Here is a 24171-nt window from a genome sequence, read left to right as displayed (position 1 = left end):
AGGAATTTGTATAAACTAAGGTCCATAGAGGAGAAATTATTCACTTAAGGTTACATTGTCAGTCAGAGGGTAGCTAGGTGGTGCAGTGGATGGAGCACCAGGCCTGGAGTCAGGAAGAGCTGAATTCAGATCTGGCCTTAGACATTTACTAGCTGTGTGATCCTGGGCAAGCCGCTTAAACTCTGTTTGCCTCAATTCCTTATCTGTAAAATGGGGACACACTGGAGAAGGAAATGGCAAACCACTTCAGTATGTTTGCCAAGAAAACACCACGGACAAGTTCATGGGGTCACGTGGAGTTGGACGTGACTGAACAACAATAACAGTGACAGTCATTGGCAGAGCCAAGACTAGCACGGCATCCATTGGCCTCTTGACTAATATGACCACTGCTCTCTTCCTGAGAAATTAAGGGAAGAATTTGTCAAGAAAGGCACTAAGAGGGTTAAAATGAAGGTGAAAGGAGGTTGTTTTAGTGTCCCCTCTCTTAGCCTCACTGGATCTGTACAGTAAGGACAACATTTGTACTACCTTCCTTATAGGCTTATATTGAGGATCCAGAATCATAGATTGAGAGCTGGAAGAGGTCACCAAGTCCAACACACTTATTTTGCTAATGAAGAAACTGAGGCCCAGATGGGTTCTTTAGATGTTAAAAGTCATATTTATATATGCCTTATATTGAGCAAATTTGGAAGATAAATATTTAGATTTGCAACATGGACACGAGAAGATTCTTCATTTTCTAAAAGGGATTCTTTCCTTTTTTTCCCAGCAGGTTTCTTTTAAATGCCTCTTGTGCATTTAGTTGATTAGTCAAATCATTCAGCTCATGCTTAATGAGGTCCTATCGTGGGCAAGGCTTTTAAGCCACTGCTTGCTAGCTAAAGACAGGATTTCCCTGTGTGCTTTTGGGAACTCCCCTATGTCATAAATGGAGGCCTGCCTGCACTGTGCTCTGTCACTGACTGCCTCATGACACTGCTTCTCAGGGCCAGGGAAAGGGTGACTCACCCTGCATCACCAGCTCCCCTGCTTTACTTCTCTAGGGAGACAAGGTAGGTTGAGTGGGTGGAGAGAGGCATTTTGATGGTGCTGTAACTAACCATAGTCACAGGTCTGGCCCTCAACTCACACACCCATACATAGATAGACACACATATGCACACATGTATATGATGCACATAGAGATGCACTCACAAACCTGAGCCTATGCATGTACACATAAACACTCCTAAATATACACACATACATATTATTACACACATACATTTACCACAACATGGAAGCTATTCTGTTTATAATTCTTGGCAAAGATACTGGAGTGATTTGCCATTTCCTTCTCTGGCTCATTTTACAGATGAGGAACTGAGGAAAACAAAGTTAAGTGATTTGTCCTAGGTCACACAGCTAGTAAGTGTCTGAGAGTAGATTTGAACTCAGGAAAATGATTCTTCCTGATGTTGGGCCCAGAACTGTGCCACCCCACTGTGCCGTAATTTCCAACAAAGTATTCTAAAGTGCTGTTCAGATTCTTTCACTGCTTTTTGTTTGAAGTCTCAAAGGTCTCTCTTTTTTCTTTAGAGTCTTAGCAACATAAACAGGAGAGATTTAGACAGTTGGCCATGTATTTTGTGGAGCAGGGTAGTGGGTGGATGAAGGGTGGTGTGCTGGAGGAGAATCTCTAAGTCAATCCAATATAAACACAAAGAGGTTTTCTGTTTTCTAGGTGCATGTCTCAAACATCATTCATTTCCTTCTGCTTTGGTCATAATGGGAACCTCCTCAGGGGTCAGTTGGGTAGGAACACAGGATTTAGAGCTAAAAAGGACCTTAGAGATCATCTAGTCTACTACTCTTATTTTATAAATGAGGAAACCGAGGCTCAGTGGGGTTAAGTAATTTGTCCAAAGTTATACTGCTAGGAAATGGCAGAAACAGGTTTTGAACCCAGATATTTGAACCACCCTATAAATCTAGAACTTTTCCTAGTACAGTACACTGCCTCTCCTATGTAATATAGTGGTGGGTGAAAGAGTAGGGAATAGACAGATGGATTCAGGAATATAGTAGACACAGAAGTAGCTTTACTCCTTGTAGTTAAGCATCACCCTCCAGGTTTTTGTTTACCCTTGACAGAAACATATCTAAACACTCATGGCAACTTAATTTATCAGATACTTTCATCTCTGTCAGGAGCGTCTGACTGGACAAGAATATTTACAGGAGAGAGGAAAGACTGAGGAGAAAGACAGGTAAAAGAGAGGAGAAATCCAGATACAAAGGGCCCAGACACAAGCTATACCATTTGGAGGAATGTGAGCTACGGCAGTCAACTTGTAGTTCTTTACTAACCTGTTTTCTTTTTTCTTTTTTTCTTTTTTTTTCTTTTTTTCGTTTTAGTGAGGCAATCGGGGTTAAGTGACTTGCCCAAGGTCACACAGCTAGTACATGTCAAGTGTTTGGTCTGAGACCGGATTTGAACTCAGGTCCTCCTGACTTCAGAGCCAGTGCTCTATCCACTGTGTCTAACCTATTTTCATTTGAAAGCACTTTAAGAATTATAACGCACTATGTAAATATAAGATATTTCTATTATTGGTTTGTACCTGTGAGTTCACTGGTGTAAAGATAACCCAGTGGGGAAGTTGCTTCCCACGATGCAAATGAGCAATTCATCCATAATTCATACTCTCAAAACAGAAGTTCTCAGTGTTTCCTGGGGACCCCTGAGGTCTCCAACACTCTTCCAGGCAGTCCTCAAGGTCAGAATTATTTTAATAATAATACTAAGACTTTTACTTTCTAATAAAGTATATATTCATAAATATATCTCCTATAAACAAATGCTCTTGGGGAGAGAAGTCCTAAATAATTTTTAAGAGCATAAAGGGGTCCTGAGGCCAAATAGTGTGAGAAATCCTACCTTAAAGATTTGTCTGGCAGCACTGAGAGGTTAATTGACTTAATAATAATAGTTACCATTTATATAGCACCTACTATGTGCCAGATGCTGTGCTAAGTACTTTACAATTATTGTCTCATTAGAGCCCCTCTTCTGGGAGGTAAATGTTATTATTAGCTCCCACTTTACAGATGAAGAAACTGAGGCAAACAGAAGTTAAATGACTTGCCCAGGGTCATACAGCCTGTGAGTATCTGAGACCAGATATGAACACAGGTCTTCCTGACTTCAGGACCATTCACTCTAACCACTGTGCCACCAGCTGCCCATAGTCATACATTTATAATATCAGGGGCAGGATTGGAGACCAAGTCTTTCTGACACCAAAGCTAGTCACACTATATACCGTTGAGGGCAGTGACTTTATTTTTGCCTTCTTTGTATCTCTAGTATTTAGCACAGCTCCTGGCACATAGTTAAATGTTCAGTAAGTATTTGTCGTCTAACTAACTGATCGTATCAATTGATTCTCATTTCTATTATTTTGTTTTCTACAAGCCCAACCATTATATTTAGGCTCTTTGAAGGCAGGGATTAGCTTTCTTTTTATTAACTGTAAACCCACCCAGATTTTAGCACAGTATCAGTACGTAGTAAGTGCCTAATAAATGTTTATTGAATTGGATTGGGAATTAATTCAAAATATGTATTAACTTCCTATTAAGTCCTAGGCATTGGAGATAAAAAGGCAAAAACAAAAACAGTCTCTGCCTTCAGGGCTCTTGTGTTCTACTAGTGGTAAGGAGGAGCCACATATAAGTAGATAAATATATGCAAAGTAAACATAAAGTAATTATGGAGGAAATAGGGAGTACTTTAACTATTTAAGGGAGTGGAGGGGGGAGCTCAGAAAAAAACAACTCCTATAAGAAGTGGTACTTGAATTGAGCCTTGAAGGAAGCTGTAGTTTCCAAGAGGTGGAAGTTTAAGAAGTTGTGAGACATAGGAAATGGGATATAATGTGAAGAAAACAGCAAAGAGGCCAGTTTGACTGGAAAATAGTATATGATGAAATGAGCCTGCAAATATTCACTGGAGCCAAATTGTGAAGGATTTTAAATGCCAATTAGAAGAATTATTCTAGAGGTAATAGGGAGGCATTGGAATTTTTTGAACAAGTAAGTTATATGATCTGTGTTTAAGGAATATCAATTTGGTGGCTATGTGGAAGAAGGTTGGAGAGGAGAGAGATGTGAGACGGAGATTAATCAGGAGGCTATTTCAGTTGTCCAGATAAGATGTGATGAAAGTCTGAGATGGAATGGGGGCCACGTGAGAGGAAGAAGGGATGGATGGGAGAGATGTTGTGAAGGTAAAATAGATAATATAGCAACTGAGAAGGAACAGACAGGTAGAAGAATTAGGAGGCAGCAGTGTCAAAATTGTGGTTGTTGTTGGTCCTTTGTTCTCAAAGAGGACCAACGACATCAGGAGGGTGATGTTTTGACTTACAAGTGAATTGAATTTAAGTGAAACAGGGCTGTGCAAAGTTGGAGTCCAGTGGCAAGACATAGGTCAGGATGACTGGTGATGGCCCTAGATACAGTGGGAGATCTTGGCCTTTTTAAGGTAAGGTCTTTCCTAGTTCTCAGCTTGTCTAAGGCAAAACCTATTTAGTGATTAAAGGCTGGGTAAGATTTGAGGCAAAAGATGGCCTAGTTTGACTTCACAAAAGAATTAATCTGGGAGGAGAAGACTCCCAGAGTTCCTGGTCAGAGCAGAAACAATTGCTATTTACAGTCACTCTGAGCCATCACAACTCGAACAATGAGCAAGTGAGGCTTGGGCTGGGAGTTATTATTGACCAATCAGTGAAAGCCAGAGTGATTTGGGTTTAAAGGTATAGTCAGTTAAGTAGCTCCATTTGAATCCCAGTGGGCTTTATCAAAGCCTGGTTTACCAGAGCTACATTTCAAGAAATCATAAATGAAAACTATATGAGACAAAAGAGTTAATTGTCCCAGTTTAAAAAAAATGACAGAATAAATAAATAGGGAAGAAAAACAATCTAACCCACAAACCCCAAGGTATCTTACAAAGTATAATTGATTAAAATTTATATTCATTTGGTCAGAGTACCCACATATGAGGTTATAAGTCTCCATGTGGACAGAAGGAGAAGAGGAGGAGGAGGAAGAAGAGGAGGAGGAGAAGCAGCAGTAGCAGTGTCAAGAAAACTCTTGAAAGGGATTTCTATCTAGGTGGTTAGCAGTGTCCAATACCACAGAGAAATCAAGAGTGAGGAGAACTGAGAAAAAGCCATTGGAATGATCAATGAAGATACTGTTGGTAATAAAACAGAGTGGGGCCCAAAGAAAGGAACAGCATGGTGTTTTGGAAAGGGTGCTGGAATGGGACTTAGGTTCATATGCTTGCTCTGGGCTTAATAGTGTCAATAGAATTTTGAATGCAGTCTAGGCTGGACCAGTCTGTAACCTGGGAATGGCTGGAGCCAAAACAGAGCAGGCTGGAAGCAGGTGTGTCAGGAATTAAGTAGTGGTTTAATTAACTTTAGAGTGAGGAAAACATTTGTAAGTGGAAGTCCTCCTGAGTAGGAGTGTTTACCATGTTGGGTGGAGTGCTTATATGCATCCTGGGCTGGACTATGATACTCATTTTTAGGTCTTGAGTTACTGTTCTCATAGGTCTTGTGGGAATAGTATTGTCCCAAGTCTTGGGAGTTGTAATTACTCTGTGGGGTAGAGAACCAGAGTTCTGTGACACAAACAGGAGTACAGTACAAGGAACAGGGATTGTGAGCATGTCAGAGACGTGATGGATGTTGGCTCTAAGGTCCTTGGGAAATAGGGGGAGTGAACACTTGGTACAACACACTTTGCCAGAGGGCAAGTGCAAAGGATTATTGTCATGCCAAGCTCAGGGCACAGCCTGTTTGCTGGGCCATAGCTCTGGGAAACAAGGTATCTCCAAAATATTTTGACAGTAGCTGTGTGGTCATTCATTGATCAGTTATTTAAATTTCTCTGAGGCTCAGTTTCCACATCTGTTCAACCATTTTTCAGTTATGTCTGACTCTTTACAATCCCATTTGGGGTTTTCTTGTTAAAGATACTGGAATGGTTTGCCATTTCCTTCTTCAGCTCATTTTACAGATGAGGAAACTGAGGCAAACAGGGTTAAGTGACTTGCCCAGGGTCTGTACAAAGGGAATAATAATGATTGTGGTTTTGAGAAAAGTATTTTGAAAACCTTAAAATATAATATTATTGAATATATTATTACTCATTAAATTATCAAACAGTATTTGCATGTAACCTATTGTGTGATGCAGTGGATAGAGTGCAGGGGCCTGGAGTCAGGAAGACTCATCTTCCTGAGTGCAAATCTGTCCTTAGACACTTACTAACTGTGTGGACCCTGGGCAAGTTATTTAACCCTGTTCGCCTCTGTTTCTTCATCTGTAAAATGAGCTGGAGAAAGAAATGGCAAACCACTCTAGTATCTTTGCCAAGAAAATCCCAAATGTGGTCACAAAGTTGGATATGACTAAAATGACTGAACAACAACAACATTGTGTGTAGGCCTGTGTGGTAGGTATTTAAAGAGATATAAAGACATTGTGCCTGCCCTCATCAAGCTTACTGTTTATTGAGACTATAGATCACAAAAATAGACATGCATAATATAAGACACTACATGAAAAGTGCATTAAGATGAATAGAACTAAGTCCTGTGTGATATACATGTGTGAATCAAGGAAAATTTTACAGAGGTGGTAGAATTTGAGTTGATTTTTAAAGGCTGGGTAGGAATTATCATCATCAGCCCTTGAGGGATTTTTCCATCTACAAGCAGAACTATGGGTGCTATATGACTCACAAAGGATAACTTTGGATGGAATTTGATTACAACCTCATTCATGGCACTTTGAGAGTGAAAAAAGGATCATGAAGAGTCGTCCGCCTGATCCTGCCCCCAGATTTGAATCATGAAAACTTTAAATCACAAGGGCTTTGGGGAAAATTTTTATTTCCTTCAGATATTGGATGAAAATTTATCCCAAACTATGCCTCAGGCCCCCTCAATCCTTCAACATATTTGACTCACAGTTCTCTATTTTTTCCCCCACAGAATCACAAAACATCATAGTTAAAAGACTCTGGATTTGAGTTCTGGCTCTTCTACTTACTTGTTATGTGACTATAGACAAGTTGTTTCAACTCCCTAGGTCTCAGTTACTTCATCTGTAAAATGGAGAAGTGGACTAAATTGATCTCTAAGTCCCTTCCAGCCCTGACATTTTGTGATGCTGAAAATCAGAACACAATTGCAGATATTACAGAAGGATTTGGAGACCTCAAGGGCCATCTAATCTAACATGATCCTGACCAAGAATACCCTCTAAGTTATCTAATCTTTCCCTGAAAATGTCTTATCAGGAATCCACTGCTTTCTGAGGTGGCCTATTCTATTTTTGGACATCTCCGATTATTGGGATATATATATATATAACAGAATATGATATATTCTCTTAAATCAACCTTGAATCTTCCTCTCTGCTACTTCTACTATTTCTTCCTAATTTCTCCCTATGGGACCCAACTAAACAAGTCTAATTCCTCTTGAAAGTCCTTTCAATATTAAAAGACAGACTTTTCAGCTGGTGTTTCAGTTTTTAGAAATGCTTTCACAGAATTACACAATCTCAGGTTTGGGAGGGACCTTAAAGTCCATTTAGTCCAACATATAGCTGAATAATTAATAATAATAACCAGCGTTAGTATAGCACTTACTATGTGCCAGGCTCTATGTTAAGTACTTTACAATCATCTCAAGTGATGCTCACAACCTGGGATGTAGGTGCTATTATTATGCCTGTTAACAGATAAAAAAACTGAGACAGAGATTAAGTTACTAGACTCACACAGCTAGTATCTGAGATCAGATTTGAATTCAGTTATTCCTGACTCCAGGCCTAGCACTTTGTCCACTGTGTTACACAGATTCCCAGGAATAAAGGAATAAAAATCCCTTGTGCAACATACCCAATGAGGAGTCATATAACCTTGGTTTGAAGACCTCCAAGGGGGAAGAAGGGGAAGAAGTGGTGGTACCGCTTACTTCTGAAGGAAAGCCATTCTATTCTTGAACAGGTCTAATTGTTATGACATTTTTCCACATGTGAAGCCAAAATTGATGTGTGTGTGTGTGTGTGTGTGTATAAAAGATGGAGAATTCAAATCATTGGGTTGAGATGAGTTATATCCAAGGGATAGAACTGACAGATGTAATTAGGTTTTCAGAGCTAGATGTTGCTTGTAAAGGTAAACTGGGGACACACGACTAATTGGTACTGTTATGAGCAGGTCACATTTTACCTTCTGGTGAGATTTCCCAGAAATGGCTTCAGCTATTCCACTCTACTTCCTTCTTCGATGCTGCTCAGGACCATGCTAGAATCTTGCCTGTGTGTCCTTTCTGCTCTCTGTGTTTCCAGGATCATGGAGAATCATTTACAACATAGAATTTTAGATTTAGGCCTTTACTTAGAGATTTTCTAATCTAACCTTTTTTTATAGATAAGGAAACTGGGGATAAGGAAGCTCTCTAGGGAATGACTTAGTCAACATCACAAATAGTAAATGGCAAAGTTGGGAGAGAAATCTAATTTTTAAAATTTCAAATCCAGTGCTCTAGGGCTTCCAACCCCTGCCATGTGTGATACAGGGCAAAACAACCCTGTCACCATCTGGCATGAGCCTTAGGGCAGGGGGGAATTAGCATTGCTGGCTAATCAATTAGAGATAATTGCACATATTATTAGCAAATAAAAATCATACTGGAGGCTACAAAGCTTCTTAGGCAGGGGAAAATGGAAATTTGGCCCCACAGTGCCATCTAGTAGGGAAGCACTAGAATATGGAATCACTGTCTTTTTACACAGAGTCCTTCTTATGTTGCTCAGCTCATCATGCTTAAACATGATTTTGTTTTGTTTTCTTATTATTAGATGGGTATAAAATTTGTCTCCCCAAAAAGGCAAGTTCCACCACAGCTGAGACCATATTTTCTTCTTCCACCCCTAAAGGCAGCTCAGTGCTGGATATCTAGCAGAGTGAAGAAATGTGTAAGGGGAAGTGTATAGAATGGACCTTTGTTTGAATCCTGGCTTGGCTATGTCTTTGGCCCTCAGTTTCCTTATCTTCAAAATGAAGGAGTTGGACTAGATCATCTCTGACATCTCCTCCAGCTCTCAATCTATGGTCCTACATTCCTCAGCACAGAGATAATGTGTTGTAAAGGAAAGAATACCATATGTAGAGTCAGAAGAACTAGGTATGAATTCCAGCTTTTTTACTTACTATCTGTGAGACACTAGACAAGTCAGTTGACCTCTCTGATCTTTCACTTTCTTTCTCTGTCAAATGAGCTAGATTTGCCCTGGATAAAATGTTGGGTTTCCTCTCACTCTAAATCCTGTGATCCTAACAACTACCTGAATTAAAAAGCATTTTCCCAAAGATAACCCTGTACTTGCCACTTCATACTATCTGGTAAAATTGGAAGGCAGGATATTTGCTGAAGGCTATGTGTAAATCACACCACTGAAACTGAGTCATGGCCCTCCTCAACCTGGCAAAATTATCTGGCAGATGGGTCAAGAGGTAGGATGTTGAGAGGCAGAAATTGTCTTTTCTGTTCTGTGGCTGCCTTGTTGTGTAGCCTTTAGGCTAGTCACCCAGTGAATCTCCTTGGCTTGGCTTACCCCTAAATGGTACAGACACAACACTATTTTTCCCTGTCAGGGTAGCTGTGTTCACATCTCAAAGCCCTGTAGCTTAGGCTGGGAAGGCAGTGGAGTCTCCTGTAGGGAACAGGATCAATTCCACCTCCAGGAAGAAGAGCTCTGACATTATGTGATGAGGTTGTAGGAATAATTTTTATTATTTTTGAGGTGCTATAATCTTTCAAACCCTTGAGTGGATATGAAGGGTGATGCTCCTTTGTTATAATTGGTTGCTGGTGACAAATGCAAGATTATCAGCTTTTAGCTCACATTTATATAGTGTGTGAAGTTTCTCAAAGTGCTTAGTATACAGTAGCTTTGTGAAGTAAGTTAGTATCCCCATTTTACAGACAAGAAAACTGTGGGTTAGAGAGAGGTCACAGAGTGCTTTGCCCATGGTTACAGAGCTAGTAAGCTTCTCCTGACTCTAAATCCGGTGTTATACCATATCATCACTCACAGTTTTCCAGGTCCAGGGCAAAATATGGGCATCATAATCACATCAGAATAGGAAATCAGGAATCAAGTTAATGACTAAGGAGCTTCTGCCACACGGGATGTTACAAATCACCTCTTGTGAGGGATGAAGTAGGACTTGGCCAGGCCAAATCCATTGGAGTAAGAGCACTGGAGAACTGGGGGATGGTAGAGAATGAGCCTTCCACTCAGAAGGATACTTCTTAATTTCAAATTCATAGAATTATAGATTATATCATAGATCCAGAAATGAAAGGGAACCCATCTAATTGAACTCCTTCACTTTACAGAGAAGTATAGTAACTAGCTCAGTAACTAGCACCCAATAAGTCAAGGGAAGACCCAGGGCTATCACCTTGGCCTATGGACTTCCTATTTTAGGGCCCTTTCCTACACCCCAGATAGGCCCCTGACCCTGAGTAGCCATTTCATAACTGGTGTTTGTTCAAGACAAGGGGGACTGGGTGAGAGAGAATTGCATGCCAGCTGTGGGCTCGGGCACTGAAAGTCAGGGGGCGAACTCTACCTTTGAGAAAGGGTTCATAACACCTGGGGAACTCAATGGAATTTCCATGAATACTTGGTTTGCAAGCTTCTCAAAGCAGTGATACCCAATAGGATGGGCAAAAGAATAATTGGATTGGGGAATTAGAAGGGACCTCAGATGTTCCCTAGTACAGCTTGCCACCAAGTATAGGATCTCTGAGCTGTCTTCCACCTCTGAATCATATGATCCTATGAATTCCATTTACTGTATCCATGACATGAACCCTTCTATGCTTTAACACTTTCAAAAATCAGAAACTTGTTGCTTGATTATGCATTGTTACTACATGGGCTTTCTTTTCTTATCTTTTTTGTTTTCCCAATAGGGGATGTAAAAGGGGAGGTTCAATGAGGAACAGGGATAGGATAGAAAAAAAAAGAAAAGAAAAAAGAAGAGAAAAGAAGAAAAAGAGAGGGAAAGGAAGAAAAAGGGAAAGAGGGTTATTGAGGTACGTTTAAAAATGCACAGACAAGAACAGAAAGAAGCACAAACAAAGCAGGACAGTTTTGAAAGCCACAGGTTGGATGTATTATAGATTTAAAAAGAAAAGCCAAGTGTAGCAGTAGTTTTAATAGTTAATATTTATATGGTGCCTATTATGTGCCAGGCATTGTGCTAAGCACTTAACAAATATCTCATTTGATCCTTACAACAATCCTAGGAGGTAAGTGCTACTATTCTCCCCATTTTACAGTTGAGGAAACTGAGGCAAATAGAGGTTAAGTGACTGACCTAGATCATACATCTAGGTGGCAAAGTGGATAGAGCATTCAATGGTCCTGGAGCTAGGAAGATCTGACTAGCCTCACGTACTTATTAGACGTGTAACCCTGAACAAGCACTTAATCTCTGTCTCATCTTCCTCATAAAATGGGGATAGTAATAACATCTTCTCAGGGTTGTTAGGCAGATCAAATAAGATAATATTTATAAAGCACTTAGCACAGCGTCTGCAACATAGTAGGTGCTTAATAAATGCTTCTGCTTCCCAAGCTGTCTGTAATAGAGATCTGCAATTTCATGTGCAATTCTTTTTCTGTTCTACTGTGTATATAAAAATGGCCATTTTATTTGGTGTTTGTTAATTAAATTAAATTAACTAATTAAAATAAATTAAATTTTAACTTTAATTAAAATTAAATTAATTCTTCCTCTATCCTTTATCCAGGAGCTAAAGTCTTGAACTTAAGAAAGAACCTTCCCCTACAACTTTGGTTTCACACCTGTGTCCAATACAGGCTGGATTAAAATAAATTTAAAAAAAAGAAAAAAATCTGAAACTTGTTTACTTACATTGCAGTCCATTCTATTTATAAACCTTGAGATTCTAGGTAAACATAGATATGGTGAAGGACCAGCCAACCTAAGAGAGTCCTATCAGAGGTTTGGTCACTAGATGGTAAATATTTTATGCCATTTAATTAAATCTGACAAGCATTTATGTTAATCAGTCAAGCATTTATTAAATCCCTTCTATGTGTCAGGCACTGTGCTAAGTGTTTGAACTACTAAGAAAAGTAGAACACAGTTCTGCCTACAAGAGATTTACCTTGTGTTAGGGCAATAGAATAAGTACCCACAAGATTGTTTCAAGAGGGGAAAGTACTCCCAATCTAAGGGGATCAGGAAGGCCTCACTTACACGGTAGCACCTGGGCTATGTTTTAAGGAATCTATGGATACTATGAAACAGAATGGAGGAATGAATACATTGGAGGGAGTATCTAGTAAGCTGGTTTGACTGGAATGATAAGTAGATGAAGGACGGTTAATATGAAATAAGGCTGGAAAGGCAGGTGAGAGTGGGCATGGAGAACTGTAAGACCAGGTTAAGGATTTTTTAGTTTTTTCTAGAAATGGTAAAGAGCTTTAGGAAGAACATATAGTCACATAGCTAGAGGAGGAAGGACTGGTCAAACCTGTGCTTTAGGAATATCACTTTGGCAGCTGTGTGGAGGTGTATTGGAGATGGGAGTGACTGGAAACAGGAAGACCAATTAGGAAGCAATTGCAATAGCCACTGGAGATCTGATGTTCAGGGTCTGAACTAGAGTGGTGGTTGTGGGAGTGAAGAAAAGGGGGATGGATGCAAGAGATGTTTTGGAAATAGACTTTGGAAATGCCAGCCCATAAGACATAGAATGTAGTTTGTGACCCTTGTAGGTGGTCTCAGCTGTCTTTCTCAATCCTTCAGCTTGCAAAGAAAAAGCCAGAAATCTTTTTGAAAAGGCATGTTTCCCCAATTTTACACTTATCTGGCATGGACGTGACTGTAGTCAAGACAAATTAGAAAGGACAAGCCAAGAAACTGCTAGCATTAATGGAAAACTATGTTTAGGAGGATGGAAGTACCCACAAAGTACTTTAAATAGTAGTGTTGTTGTTGTTGTTGTTTTTCCAATTTGCTCTAATTATCAGGAAGTTCCTCCTTAGCATAAAGATGTGTTAGGAATCTGCTTCCCTGTTCATCTTTCCAGTTCTCCCGTCTGGATCACCTAGTACAAGTGTAGAACAAGGATATTAATTGCCTACTAATAATTTAAAGAAAGGTGTGTTTTCTTTCACAACATGACTAACATGGGACTATGTTTTGCATGATTGCACATGTATAACCTACATCAAATTGCTTATTGTCTCAGGGAGGGTGACAGAGAGGAGGGAAAGAATTTGGAACTCAAAATTAAAAGAAAAGAATGTTAAAAACTTTTTACATGTAATGGGGAAAAAATAATAGTATTCAAAAACAAGCAAAAAAAGAATTTAAAGAAAGATCAATCTCTGGAATCTCTGCCTGTGTCCAATGCAGTTCTGTCGAGGTTCCCAGGCCCTAGTTCCTCAACATGTCGGTCGCCCACTTCTCTGGCCTTTCACTCCGCATTCCATTTGATTTTTGTTTTTTCCTCAAAGAAGAAGACGCTCCCTTCCCCATGAACCCCCACAGCTTCTGCCCCAGACTCCAGAACCCGGTACGCCCGTCCAGCCTCAACTCTGGTCAGCCTGAAGCTTCATCTCCCAGCACCGAAGCTACTTTCCTACACAGAAATTCGGGAACAGGCTGCTTGGGACCAAGTGGAAGGTGCCGGCCGTGGGTCACGTGTCCACTGCAAGCCCCGGAGAGGGAAGGGGCGTGTTGCGTGCGTGGAGACGGGGGAACGCGAGGGCGCGCGTGGGGATGAGAGAACGTGTTGCTCGCGAGGGAAGGGGGCACGTGTTTTGTGTTTCTCGCTTCGGTCTCGGGGAGGAGAGAAGGCGCGTGGGAGAAGGGAGAGGAGCTACTAGGACGGCTCTGCTGTAGCTTGCTACAGTCATGGACGCCTGGGACCCCGACCCCAGCCAAGGACCCTTCGGCCCGGGAGAACCCAGGGATCCAGCCTCTGTTGGGCACAGGTGTGAAACCAAAGGTGGTGGGGAAGGTTCTTTCTTAAGGGCAAGGCTTCAGCTCCTGTGTTAAGGATAGAGGAAGAATCACGGGAATTTGCCCCTCTCCCATTCCTCTGCCTAAGCCTCTCAGACCTGACCCCAAATATTGTTGCCCCCCCCCAGTCACCAGTCCATAACTTCCAGTTCAGCCATTCCCAATAGCTTAGTCTTCTTCCTTTACCCCAAATACTACTGTCTTGCCTGAATGCCTTACCACTCACCTCAAATAGCTGCTAGTCCTCACCTGCAGACCCTCAACCCCTAAACCCGACCACCATTTCGGCCTCCTTCAGTACATTTGGGAAAGGGGTGGTGGAGGTGGCAGAGACAGTAGGTAGTCATGGGGAACAGGGTGGGGTCGGGTGAGAAGAAGTATAGGGGAGTTTAGAACATGAGAGAGAAGCTCAGTTTGAGAGCCGTCATCTCACACCATAAAGCACAACTACAAACTTACCCTATTTTGGTGTCTTGGCTATTAGCCTTTTGGGGTTCCATTGTCTCAAACTCGGTGTCTAAGCAGATAATTTTAAGGGTGTGGTGTTTGTATTTCTCCCTTCTCGTAGTCTTCTCTCTGGTTCCTCTTTCAGCTCCTCAAGGGCCAGTGCCTGGTCCTCTGAGAGTAGTGTTGGGGATTCTGGAGTGTCCAGGGATGTGTCAGAGGCTTTCACTGTTGCCCAGGTACAGATCCGAAAGCAGAATGCTATCACAGAGAGAGAAAGAAGGTGAGGGCCTGCCCCTTGTGCAGGGGGAGGGTCAAAGAATAACCTTGTGTAAATGTGTCAACCACTCAGCCTGGTCAGGCCCCATAGGGAGGGGAAAAATAGAAAAACTTCTACTCTACAACCATGTTTTAAGCAGATAGGAGAAGGAATTTTTATTTTCCTTGCCAAAAGGATAAACTCAAAGATTGAGAGAACCCAGGAATTTAAAAAAAAAATCTCTGCAATGGTGAACTTAAATGTGAGGGAGATAACTTGGTGGTATTTTATTAGTTGGCCTACTGCTCGCCCCTCCAAAAAAAGAAAGTGGTAGTGAGGTGATGCTCTCCAGGGCGTTCACAACTAATGCCACACAACTGTGATTAAGTTATTTTTCTATTTTTTTCTCAATTTTTCAAACCGTAGGATGACAATGGATAATTTTAGCTCCTTTTCCACCTGCCAGTTTTAGAATTGACAGATGGTTAAAGCCCTTGAAAAAAAATTTTTTTTGAAGTATCCATTTGTTGGATGGATATGCCTGGATATTTGGAAATTCTGGTGTTTAAACACAGCATAGTAGGAGTGTTCTAGAGGATTCCTTGACTATCTTGGAAAAGGGGGGAAAATCTACCCTTTTCTTTGACACAGTTTCCCTATGTAATTATGGAATTACTAACTAGAATTCATGGTGTAGTAGATAGTGAACTAGCTTCAGAATCAGGAAGAACTCCATTAAGTCCTGCAGCTGACACGTGTTGGCTAGTATATTTAACAAGTACATATACTGAGCAAGTAATTTAATGTCCTCATGCCCCTAGGAAACTCTATCACTATAGGTTGCGAAACAGTTGTTTATTTGCATTGGTAGAGAGAATTTGCTCAATGGGAACTCCTAATAATGAGGAAATCATAGGTCTAGACCAACAAATCCCCAAAATACAGGTTTAGGGAGTTTAATTTGTGGTCAAGGTTAAGGAGTCATTCTTTGGACCCGAAATGGAGTTAATTGACTCAGACTCACAAAACCAAAGCATCATCATTCCCATGTAAGACAACTTGAGCTAAGCAACCATCAACTTATAAGTACATGGGGCTCAATGTTTACATTTGTGTGTCTCAGCTATTCTGTCCAGAGGAATGAGACTCAAACATGGATTATTTGTTTATCTGGGCATGGGGGTGGGGGTGCTTGGGTATTAATAGGAAACGAATCTCTGTAAGTTGTGAACGGCTTCGGATCTTGCTGCCAAAGTTTGAGGGTCGTCGAGAAGACATGGCCTCCATCCTGGAGATGGCTGTGCAGTATCTAAAGCTTGCTCGAACCCTTGTGCCCACAGAAGAACAGAGCACTGTGAGTTTGATATAAATATCACAGTTTGAGTAGATTGTCTTTGTAATTGCTATGATGTGTCCCAATATGTGGAGCTAGGCCTCCCTGGGTCAGGAGAGGAATGATGTGTTTTTAAGGCATGAGTCTTCAATCCTGATTATTAAATTACAATTTATTATTATGACTGATGCCAGAAGACCAATACTTCATTCCTTTCAAATCACAGAATGTTTCCACTTTCCCTCCGTGTGGGAATCCTCTTGTGGAGTTTACATATATTCTGAAAAGACTTCATTTGGAGGTATCTTGCTGTCTTCTACTCCCATTGCCAGGGTCCTTTGGGGGTGCTGGCCCTGTGCATGAATGTTTAAATTACAGATTCTCGCTCCCTCAGAGGAGGTGTGTCAGAAGTGGCAGAAGAATGTGTTGATTCCAAATGCCAGCAAGCAGATTTCAGAGACGAGAGCCTTTGATACAGCTAGGTTAGTATTTTAGCATTTAATAATCCTTTATTTCATTTCTTTCCTATCCCTCACCAAAAAAAAAGATAGTGTAACTCACTTACAGGGATGGGGACTGAACGTGCAATTTTATTGGTTATGATAACTCCCTCTACCAAATATAGGTTGGTACTTTTTCTACCATGTATAATCTTAGTTGCCTGGAGAGCTAAGAGGTGAATTGACTTGCTCAGAGTCTCCAACTAATATGTGTCAGAGGCAGGACTTGAATCCAGGTCTTCCTGCTTTGAGGCTAGCTCTATATATGTTATTCTATTATGTCCCTCAACTCATTGATAAAGCTGATGAAATTTCAAAGCACTATCATACCTTCTTAGATTAACTTGTAGTATAGTGGGAAGGGTACTAAATTTGGAGTCAGAAATTCTGGCTTTGCCATTTACTGCCTTTGTGACTTGAAGATTTTAAATTTTTAAGGTGCTTTACCTACATTCACTTTTGACAGATATGAAGATGGTTGGTAGAGTACAGATTACTAAATAAATCCTTCACAAAAGTCTTGTTTGAATCTCTCGCCTGGATAGGGAGGTGATTCTGGGTTTTCATGTTTTATGTCAGCAGGATGAAAAGTATAACCTTCCAAGCTGAACATTCTTTGAGTATTGAAGTCTTTTGTTCAATGACCACCCTAGCTAAAGGTAGAGAGGCTCATAACTATGTGAACGTAAGACTTATATTTTAGATCAGAGCTTCTTAAACTTTTCCCACACAAGACCCCTTCAATGCTTCTTGAAGCATTGAACTGGGGTCACGACTCCCAGTTTAAGAAGCATTGTTCTAGACAGCTCTTGCTGTATGGAATGGAAGAGGAATTGGAAATGATTGGATCATTTCTACAAGCAGTAGTGTGATCATTTCTACAAGCAGTAGTGTGATTTCAGATTTGGGCCCTCTTACATTGTTAGGGACAGTGGAAGTTAGTGGGAGAGGGGCTTATCATGTGGTAGAAAGCACCACATATGTACCGAATGTGCTCATGTTAGCTGCAGAGCCCTTTGCTGGGCTCCATGTTGTGGTCAGTTCCTCAGTTCTTCTAAGCAAGTAATGAAATTCTGTTAGAAAATTTATTTTGGATCAGAGTCATAAATTTAGATCTGGGAGGGACCTCAACACAGACAATTTGCTACTTTAGGGAAATTAAAATTTAAAAATCTGGAAGTGCCTTTAGCTTTTTTGAAGTCTTTGCCTGGGAGCCCCAGTTAATTGTCAGTGTTTTTCATTGGTCAGACAAAGAGGATCCCCAAACTGCCCGACTTCTCCTATGGAAAATAGTAAACCAGCACTGATGTTGGGTGAGCCTGTGGATAATGCCTTGGAAGACACATGTTCTGTCTTTGAAAAAGGTAAGTCAGGGGCTGAGTTTATTGGAAACTTTTTCCTATCGATAGACTTGGCATGAGAGGGAGTCTCTGAGCTGTGGGAACATGTGTCAGTTTCCTGTTGATAGAAGATATATTCTAACAGAGCTGGTTGCAACTTTGTTCCCATGAGTATAAATCCTTCAATAGATTGACTTGAATATCTTGGACTGTGTAGAATTAAGACAAAGCCTGGGCCTGGGACTTTTTGGGCATTGCAAACACAATTTTTTTTTTGTTAATTTGTAGTACTAACCTCATTCTGGATTCTCCTTTCTTATACTTCCACACAGATCTTTCTCTACATCTTAAATGTAGACATCTATTAACTTCCCTATCAAAAGAAGGAAACTTCCTACGTTCTTCTTTTTGCTCAGGCTTTTATTCATTCATTCTATTTTGCATCTACTGCTCTGCCTGGTTTTAGTTCCATGGAACGAGATACACTTTGTCCCCCCTCTCCCAATATTAATTGTATAATATTTAAGAGTATTATTGTACAATGTTAATGTACAATACAATATTACTTGTATCCCCAGTTCTTAGCACAGTGCCTGGCATATAGTAAGTGGTTAATAAATGTTTATTGGATTATTAGATTGGAGTGTCTTCTCCAGCAGACTGCCCTCTCCATCATCCTCACTCTCTCACTTAAATCTTTCCTTGTCTACTTCTTTCTTTCCCATAGCCTACAAACATGCCCATGTCTCTCCATTCTCAAAAAACTATCACTTGATCTGAACTATCTATTGTTCCATATCTCTTCTCCCTTTTGTGGCTAAACTTTCAGAAGGTCATTTATAACTGATGCGCCTCCTTCCTTTACTCACACTCTCTTTTTAACTCTACAGTCTAGCTTACAGCTTTATCATTCAACCAAAAGTGCTCTTTCCAAAGTTAGTGATGATCTCTTAAGTGCTAAACAACGGTCTTTTTCAATCCTCTTCCTTCATGACCTCTCTGCAGCCTTTGACAATGTTGATTATCCTTTTTCTTTGATATCCTTTGGTCTCTAGGTTTCTGTGGCACTACTCTATCCTGGTTCCTCTCCCACCTGACTGTTCCTTCTCAGTCTCTTTTGCTGGATCTTCATCCAGGTGGTTGTTCCGCAGGTCTGTCCTGAATTATCTTCTCTTCTCCCTTTATAATGTTTTACTTGGTGATCTTATGAACTCCCATGGCTTCCATTATCATCACCTCTTTGCTGATGATTCTCAGTATGTTTTTCCCAGCCGTAACTTTTTTCCTAACCACTAGTCTCACATCTCCATCTGCCTGTTGGACATCTGGAACTGGATGTCCCATAGACATATTAAATTCAACCTGTCCGAAAGTGCATTCAGTATCTTTCTTTTCTAAAGTCTCTTCCCATATCTACCAAGTCACCTAGTCATATAGTCTAGGTGTCATCCTCAACTTCTCAAATCCCCATTCTCCCCCAATAGCCAATCTGTTGCCAAGCCCTGTTAATTTTACCTTCATAATATATTTGCAGGGGCAGCTAGGTGGTGCAGTGGAGAGAGTGCCAGGCCTAGAGTTAGGAAGACTCATCTTCCTGAGTTCAGATCTGGCCTCAGATACTTACTAGCTACGTGACCCTGGGCAAATCATTTAACCCTGTTTGCCTCAGTTCCCTCATCTGTAAAATGAACTGGAGAAAGAAATGACAATCCACTCCAGTATTTTTGCCAAGAAAATCCCAAATTCAGTTACAAAGAGTTGGGCATGACTGAAATGAATGAACAACAACAAGTATATTTGCTCCCTTCTTCTTCTGACACTGCCACCACCGTGGTGAAAGCCCTATCACCTCATTACTAATTATAGCAATAGCCTTCTGGTTGGTTTTCCTGCCTCAAGTCTTTTCCTACTTCAGACCATTCTCCACTTGGCTGTCAAATTAATCTTCCTAAATAGCATATCTGACCAAGTCAACCTCCCCTTACCAGTCAATAAATTCTAGTAGCTCCCTAAAGCCTCAAGGATCAGATATAAATTCTGTTTGCCTTTTGGTCCTTCACAGCCTCACCCCTTCAAGTCCTAGAATCCAAGGATTTAGCATGGCCAGAGATCTTAGAGACCATCTAGTTGAGGCCCAGAGAGGATGAAGTGAGTTGCCCAAGTCACCCAGGCAGTATGAAGAATCTGTATTCAAACTCAAATCCTCTAACTCTAAGTCCAGTGAGCTTCGTTAATCCTTGCCTGCCTGTTTTACTCTGTATATGTTATATGTCCTCAGGCTCAATTGAAGGCTTCTTGTAGGTACTGACTGAGGCTCTTTTTTCCTCTTTCCTTCTTTGTTCACTCCCAGCTGCTGAGTATAGGGCTTTAATTGCCCAGGGTTGGAAATCATGCTGGGGTTGACACTTTTTTTGCTTTGTGGCCTTGGGCAAGTCTATTAAATTCTCTGAGTCTCAGTGGGGGTGGGGATGGATGAAACATTTTGTAAACCTTAAAGTTATACAGAAGTATCCTGGGGCCTGAGCTCAGCAGAAAGTGGGTGTCTGGCTGGAGGGGGGATCCAGAGAGTTGGGGCTATTTGCTTATATGGTACTGATTGTGATTTTTTTGGAAAGGGCCTTCAGATCTAGCCCTGCTGCCTCAAGACCTGAGTCTCTCTGATACTCCTGTGCGTTCCTGTGGAAGGAGCCCTTCTCTGCCTTGGCCAGCTGTTCCTCTAGAGACCTCAGCAGTGGGGAGATGGCCAAGTGTGGTAGGGCTCTGTCCTGGGGAAGTCATGTCTCAAGCACAGCTACTGAGAAATACACATGAGCCTTCTGATGTCCTGATGATATCCCCTCTGGATACCAGGTACAAATCCCTGTGTGTTCATACCTATACACACAGTTACCTACTTCCAAGCAAATCCTCATCACCCTCATTCCTGTTCCCTGATCATCCCAGTTCTTGGACAAGTTTTGCTTGGGCACAGTGCAGAGAATATGAAACTGTAGTATGCATACAAATGGTGGGAACAGAGTATTGGTAATCCAAAATAGTAAATAGTAAAGTTTGGTTTTTCCATAGATGGATTTTTTTTTAACAGTTTTCCTTTCCTAATTATCTTTTTGCTTTGCCTGATATAAAAATTAGTTTGCATTTCCTGAGCACATAGCAGCTGGGACGTGGGAAGGGCTGTGGGGGGAATGTTTTAGATGATGAGAAGTCAGCCAAGGATTAAAAAAATCCATGGATAATTCAGAAAATGGATGTAATATTCAAATAATAGAGAACTATTATTGTATTATTTCTTGTTTTTTCCCTCCTTTTTTTGCGAGTAATATTCTGCCTTCTGATCTGAACTACTCCTCCTTCCCCCTTCATTTCTTTTGACTGGAAAATTTAATTCCCCTCTAAGAAGGACAGACTAAAGGTGCTTGTGTTGTTAATGAATGAAAATTCACAAACGAATTCTTTTTGCTTTTTGCTTTTAATTTTAGGTCAATGTCAGAATCTGAAGTAGAAGATGAGACGCCTTTCCTGCTGGGTGCTCACACTGACCAATGGCTTGGAGATCAAGGTGAGACATCCTTGAGGGCTGCTGGGCTAGGATACTCCATAGTAGACTGGGAAAGGAAGGAGAATTTGAGCTTTTTATGCAGGGAGAACTGGGTTCTCACCCCTAGTTGCTCCTCATCACAGAAGCTTGGATGGAGGGGAGTATGTACGTGTAAGTATGTGTGTGTGGAGTGAGTGTAATTTCAGAGACAAAATCAGAAGGTTTGAATTCTAGCTTTGGCTAGCTATGCTCTGTGGAAAAACCATTCTCTTTCTGAGCCTCAGTCTTCTCATTTGTAAAGTAGAAGTAATAGATAGTAAAGACCATTGTGAATATTCATGGAATAAATCTGTTATACTTGCCATGTGTATGCCCCTGAAGTTCTCAGGGTGTGGAGGGTTTTGAAACATTAGGGCACTAGAACACAAGCTCTTACCAAACTAGACAGACTTAGAGAGGGGGTTGGTGTCTTGTGTTTCATCTGTAGACCAGTCTTGCTCTGTGCAACGTGGCTTTTCACATGGACCTTGGCCACCAGGTGATGAATTTTTTTTGGTCAGAGCAACTCATGAAAAACAAGGCAAGGAGGGTGAGAGATCTGCATCAGTGGAGGGAGTATTCACACTGAGTAAAACACAGATCTTTTGAAATTTTCATGTACTTAAGTCCAAGAAACATTAAGAACCCATTGTGTTCAAAGCAGTGTGCTGTTTACTAGGGAGAGAGAGAGGGTTTGGTCCTGTGATTCTATTGATATAGGGATCTCCTAGATAAGGAAATTCCATCTACTAATACAGGTTGATACTTTCTCTGCAACTTACAGTCTCGTGAATAGCCTAGAGCAGTAGTAACAATTAGAAGCAGAGCCAACAAAACCATAATCAGGATACCTGCTATCACATATTGACTTAAAAAACCCCACATATTAACATTATATATGTTCTGTTGTATTTTAATTAATTTTGTTAAAAGTTTCCCAGTTGCATTTTAATTGAGAATCAGTCAGAACTTGGAAATGTTTCAGGTTTAGCCCAATAGCACTGAAAGGTTAAGTCAACCTCAGGGTCATAAAGTGGGATTCGAACCATGGTTTTTCTGGCTTTGAGGCGAACTCTTTCTATGTGCAAAGACAAAACAAACAAACAAACAGTTCCTATCCTTAAGGAGGGCAGCTGGGTCTTGCAGTGGATAGAACACTGGGCTTGGAATCGGACTCATGTTCCTGAGTTAAAATCTGGTCTTGGACACTTACTTGCTATGTGACCCTGGGCAAGTCACTTAACCCTATCTGCCTCAGTTTCCTCATCTGTAAAATGAGCTAGAGAAGGAAATGGCAGACCATTCCAGTATCTTTGCAGAGAAAACCCCAAATGGGGTCATGAAGAGCCAGACATGACTGCAACAACTGAACACGCACACACACACACACACGCACATGTGTATTAAGGAGCCTATGTGTGACTTGTAAGCAGTTAAGTATATGAACAATAATCTGAGCAGGAAGAGATGGGACTAACAACTTGAAATCAGGAAATAATAGCCAGCATTTGTATAATGCTTTAATGTTTGAAAAGCACTTTGCTTATGTCATCTCATTTGATCCTCACGACAACCTTTTGAAGTAGGTACTGTTATCACCATTTTATGGATGAGAAAACTCATGCTAAGAGATTGTGACTTGCCTAGGGTTACATCATAAAGAAATAATTCCCATGGAAGATGGCTGATGAGCTGAGCCTTGGATAAAGCTAAGCACTCTAGGGGGTGTTTTCAAGGAAGGTACACATTACGAGGATGGGGAACAAAGTGATGGTGCAGGGGTTAGATATGGAGGACCTTGAGCCAAGTGACTTTGCTGCTATCACCCAGAAAACTTGTAGAAGAGCTAGGTTTAGAACCCAGGCCTCCTAATTCACTGCTCTTTCCTTTATACCACACTGTCTCCTGGAGTTGGGGTTTTGATTTGGAAAATATTTCTTTTTATGATCTGCTAATACCTGCTCTCATTTGATCTAGGACCCCAGGGTGCCAAAGGTGGTGAAACCCAAACCTGTTCCAGGACAACCCCACTCATGATGGATACCAAGACTGGTTCCCAAGATGGGCTTCTCTCCAAATCAGACCTGGAGTTCCTGCCTGAACCTGAGTTCTGCCTCCCAGAGTCTCAGAGGAGCCTCCTGGACCATTTGGAATTTGATTCAACCTCTGTGGCCCTAACTCCTCAGGAAGAAGTGGACAGTATATTTCCTTATCTCTTTCCCTATGAGTTATGAGCTATGTAATTTCTGAGCCTTGAAGGAATCACTGCTAAGTAGGTTGAAGGTGGGAGGGGGACAGAAAATAGAGATTTTGAAGCTGCACAGAAACCAATATACATCTGGGCACTTTATTTTGGGTTTGGGTTGCAGCTGCAGCCTAATTTGAGAGAGGGAGGGAGGGCCATGGGGAGTGAAGACTGAATATTAAAGAGAAGAAGCAATTTTCTTGGAGGAAGCAAAACTTTTGTAACTTTTGCATAATTGGTACAATTCAGTAAGCAGATCAGAGTGGAAGCTTAATCAGGCAGTTCTGATGGAGTTAGATGAAAGTCATCTGATCCTATCATT

General features: G+C 41.0%; 1 protein-coding gene across 1 annotated transcript; it reads left to right on the top strand.

The window, feature by feature from the left end:
• Window positions 1-14043: 14043 nt before the first annotated feature.
• SOHLH1 (spermatogenesis and oogenesis specific basic helix-loop-helix 1) lies at window positions 14044-23838 on the top strand. Its single transcript, XM_027869369.1, has 8 exons — window positions 14044-14123; window positions 14720-14878; window positions 16061-16208; window positions 16566-16669; window positions 17936-18051; window positions 20643-20877; window positions 21507-21586; window positions 23582-23838. Exons 1-8 carry the CDS (start codon window positions 14044-14046, stop codon window positions 23836-23838), a joined length of 1179 nt encoding a protein of 392 aa, XP_027725170.1.
• Window positions 23839-24171: the final 333 nt, after the last annotated feature.

The sequence above is a fragment of the Vombatus ursinus genome, unplaced genomic scaffold, assembly GCF_900497805.2.
Source record: "Vombatus ursinus unplaced genomic scaffold, bare-nosed wombat genome assembly UNPS02014793.1, whole genome shotgun sequence".
Lineage (NCBI taxonomy): Eukaryota > Metazoa > Chordata > Mammalia > Diprotodontia > Vombatidae > Vombatus > Vombatus ursinus.
This window is presented reverse-complemented; position numbering and strand designations above follow the sequence as displayed.

What these genes read in the sequence shown, in the direction of transcription:
- SOHLH1 (XM_027869369.1), top strand. Translation starts at nt 14,044, where the DNA reads ATGGACGCCTGGGACCCCGACCCCAGCCAAGGACCCTTCGGCCCGGGA. An exon ending in CCAGCCTCTGTTGGGCACAG is followed by an intron (nt 14,124 to 14,719) that starts GTGTGAAACCAA and finishes CCCTTCTCGTAG; the next exon opens with TCTTCTCTCTGGTTCCTCTT. An exon ending in ATATCCCCTCTGGATACCAG is followed by an intron (nt 20,878 to 21,506) that starts GTACAAATCCCT and finishes TTTTAATTTTAG; the next exon opens with GTCAATGTCAGAATCTGAAG.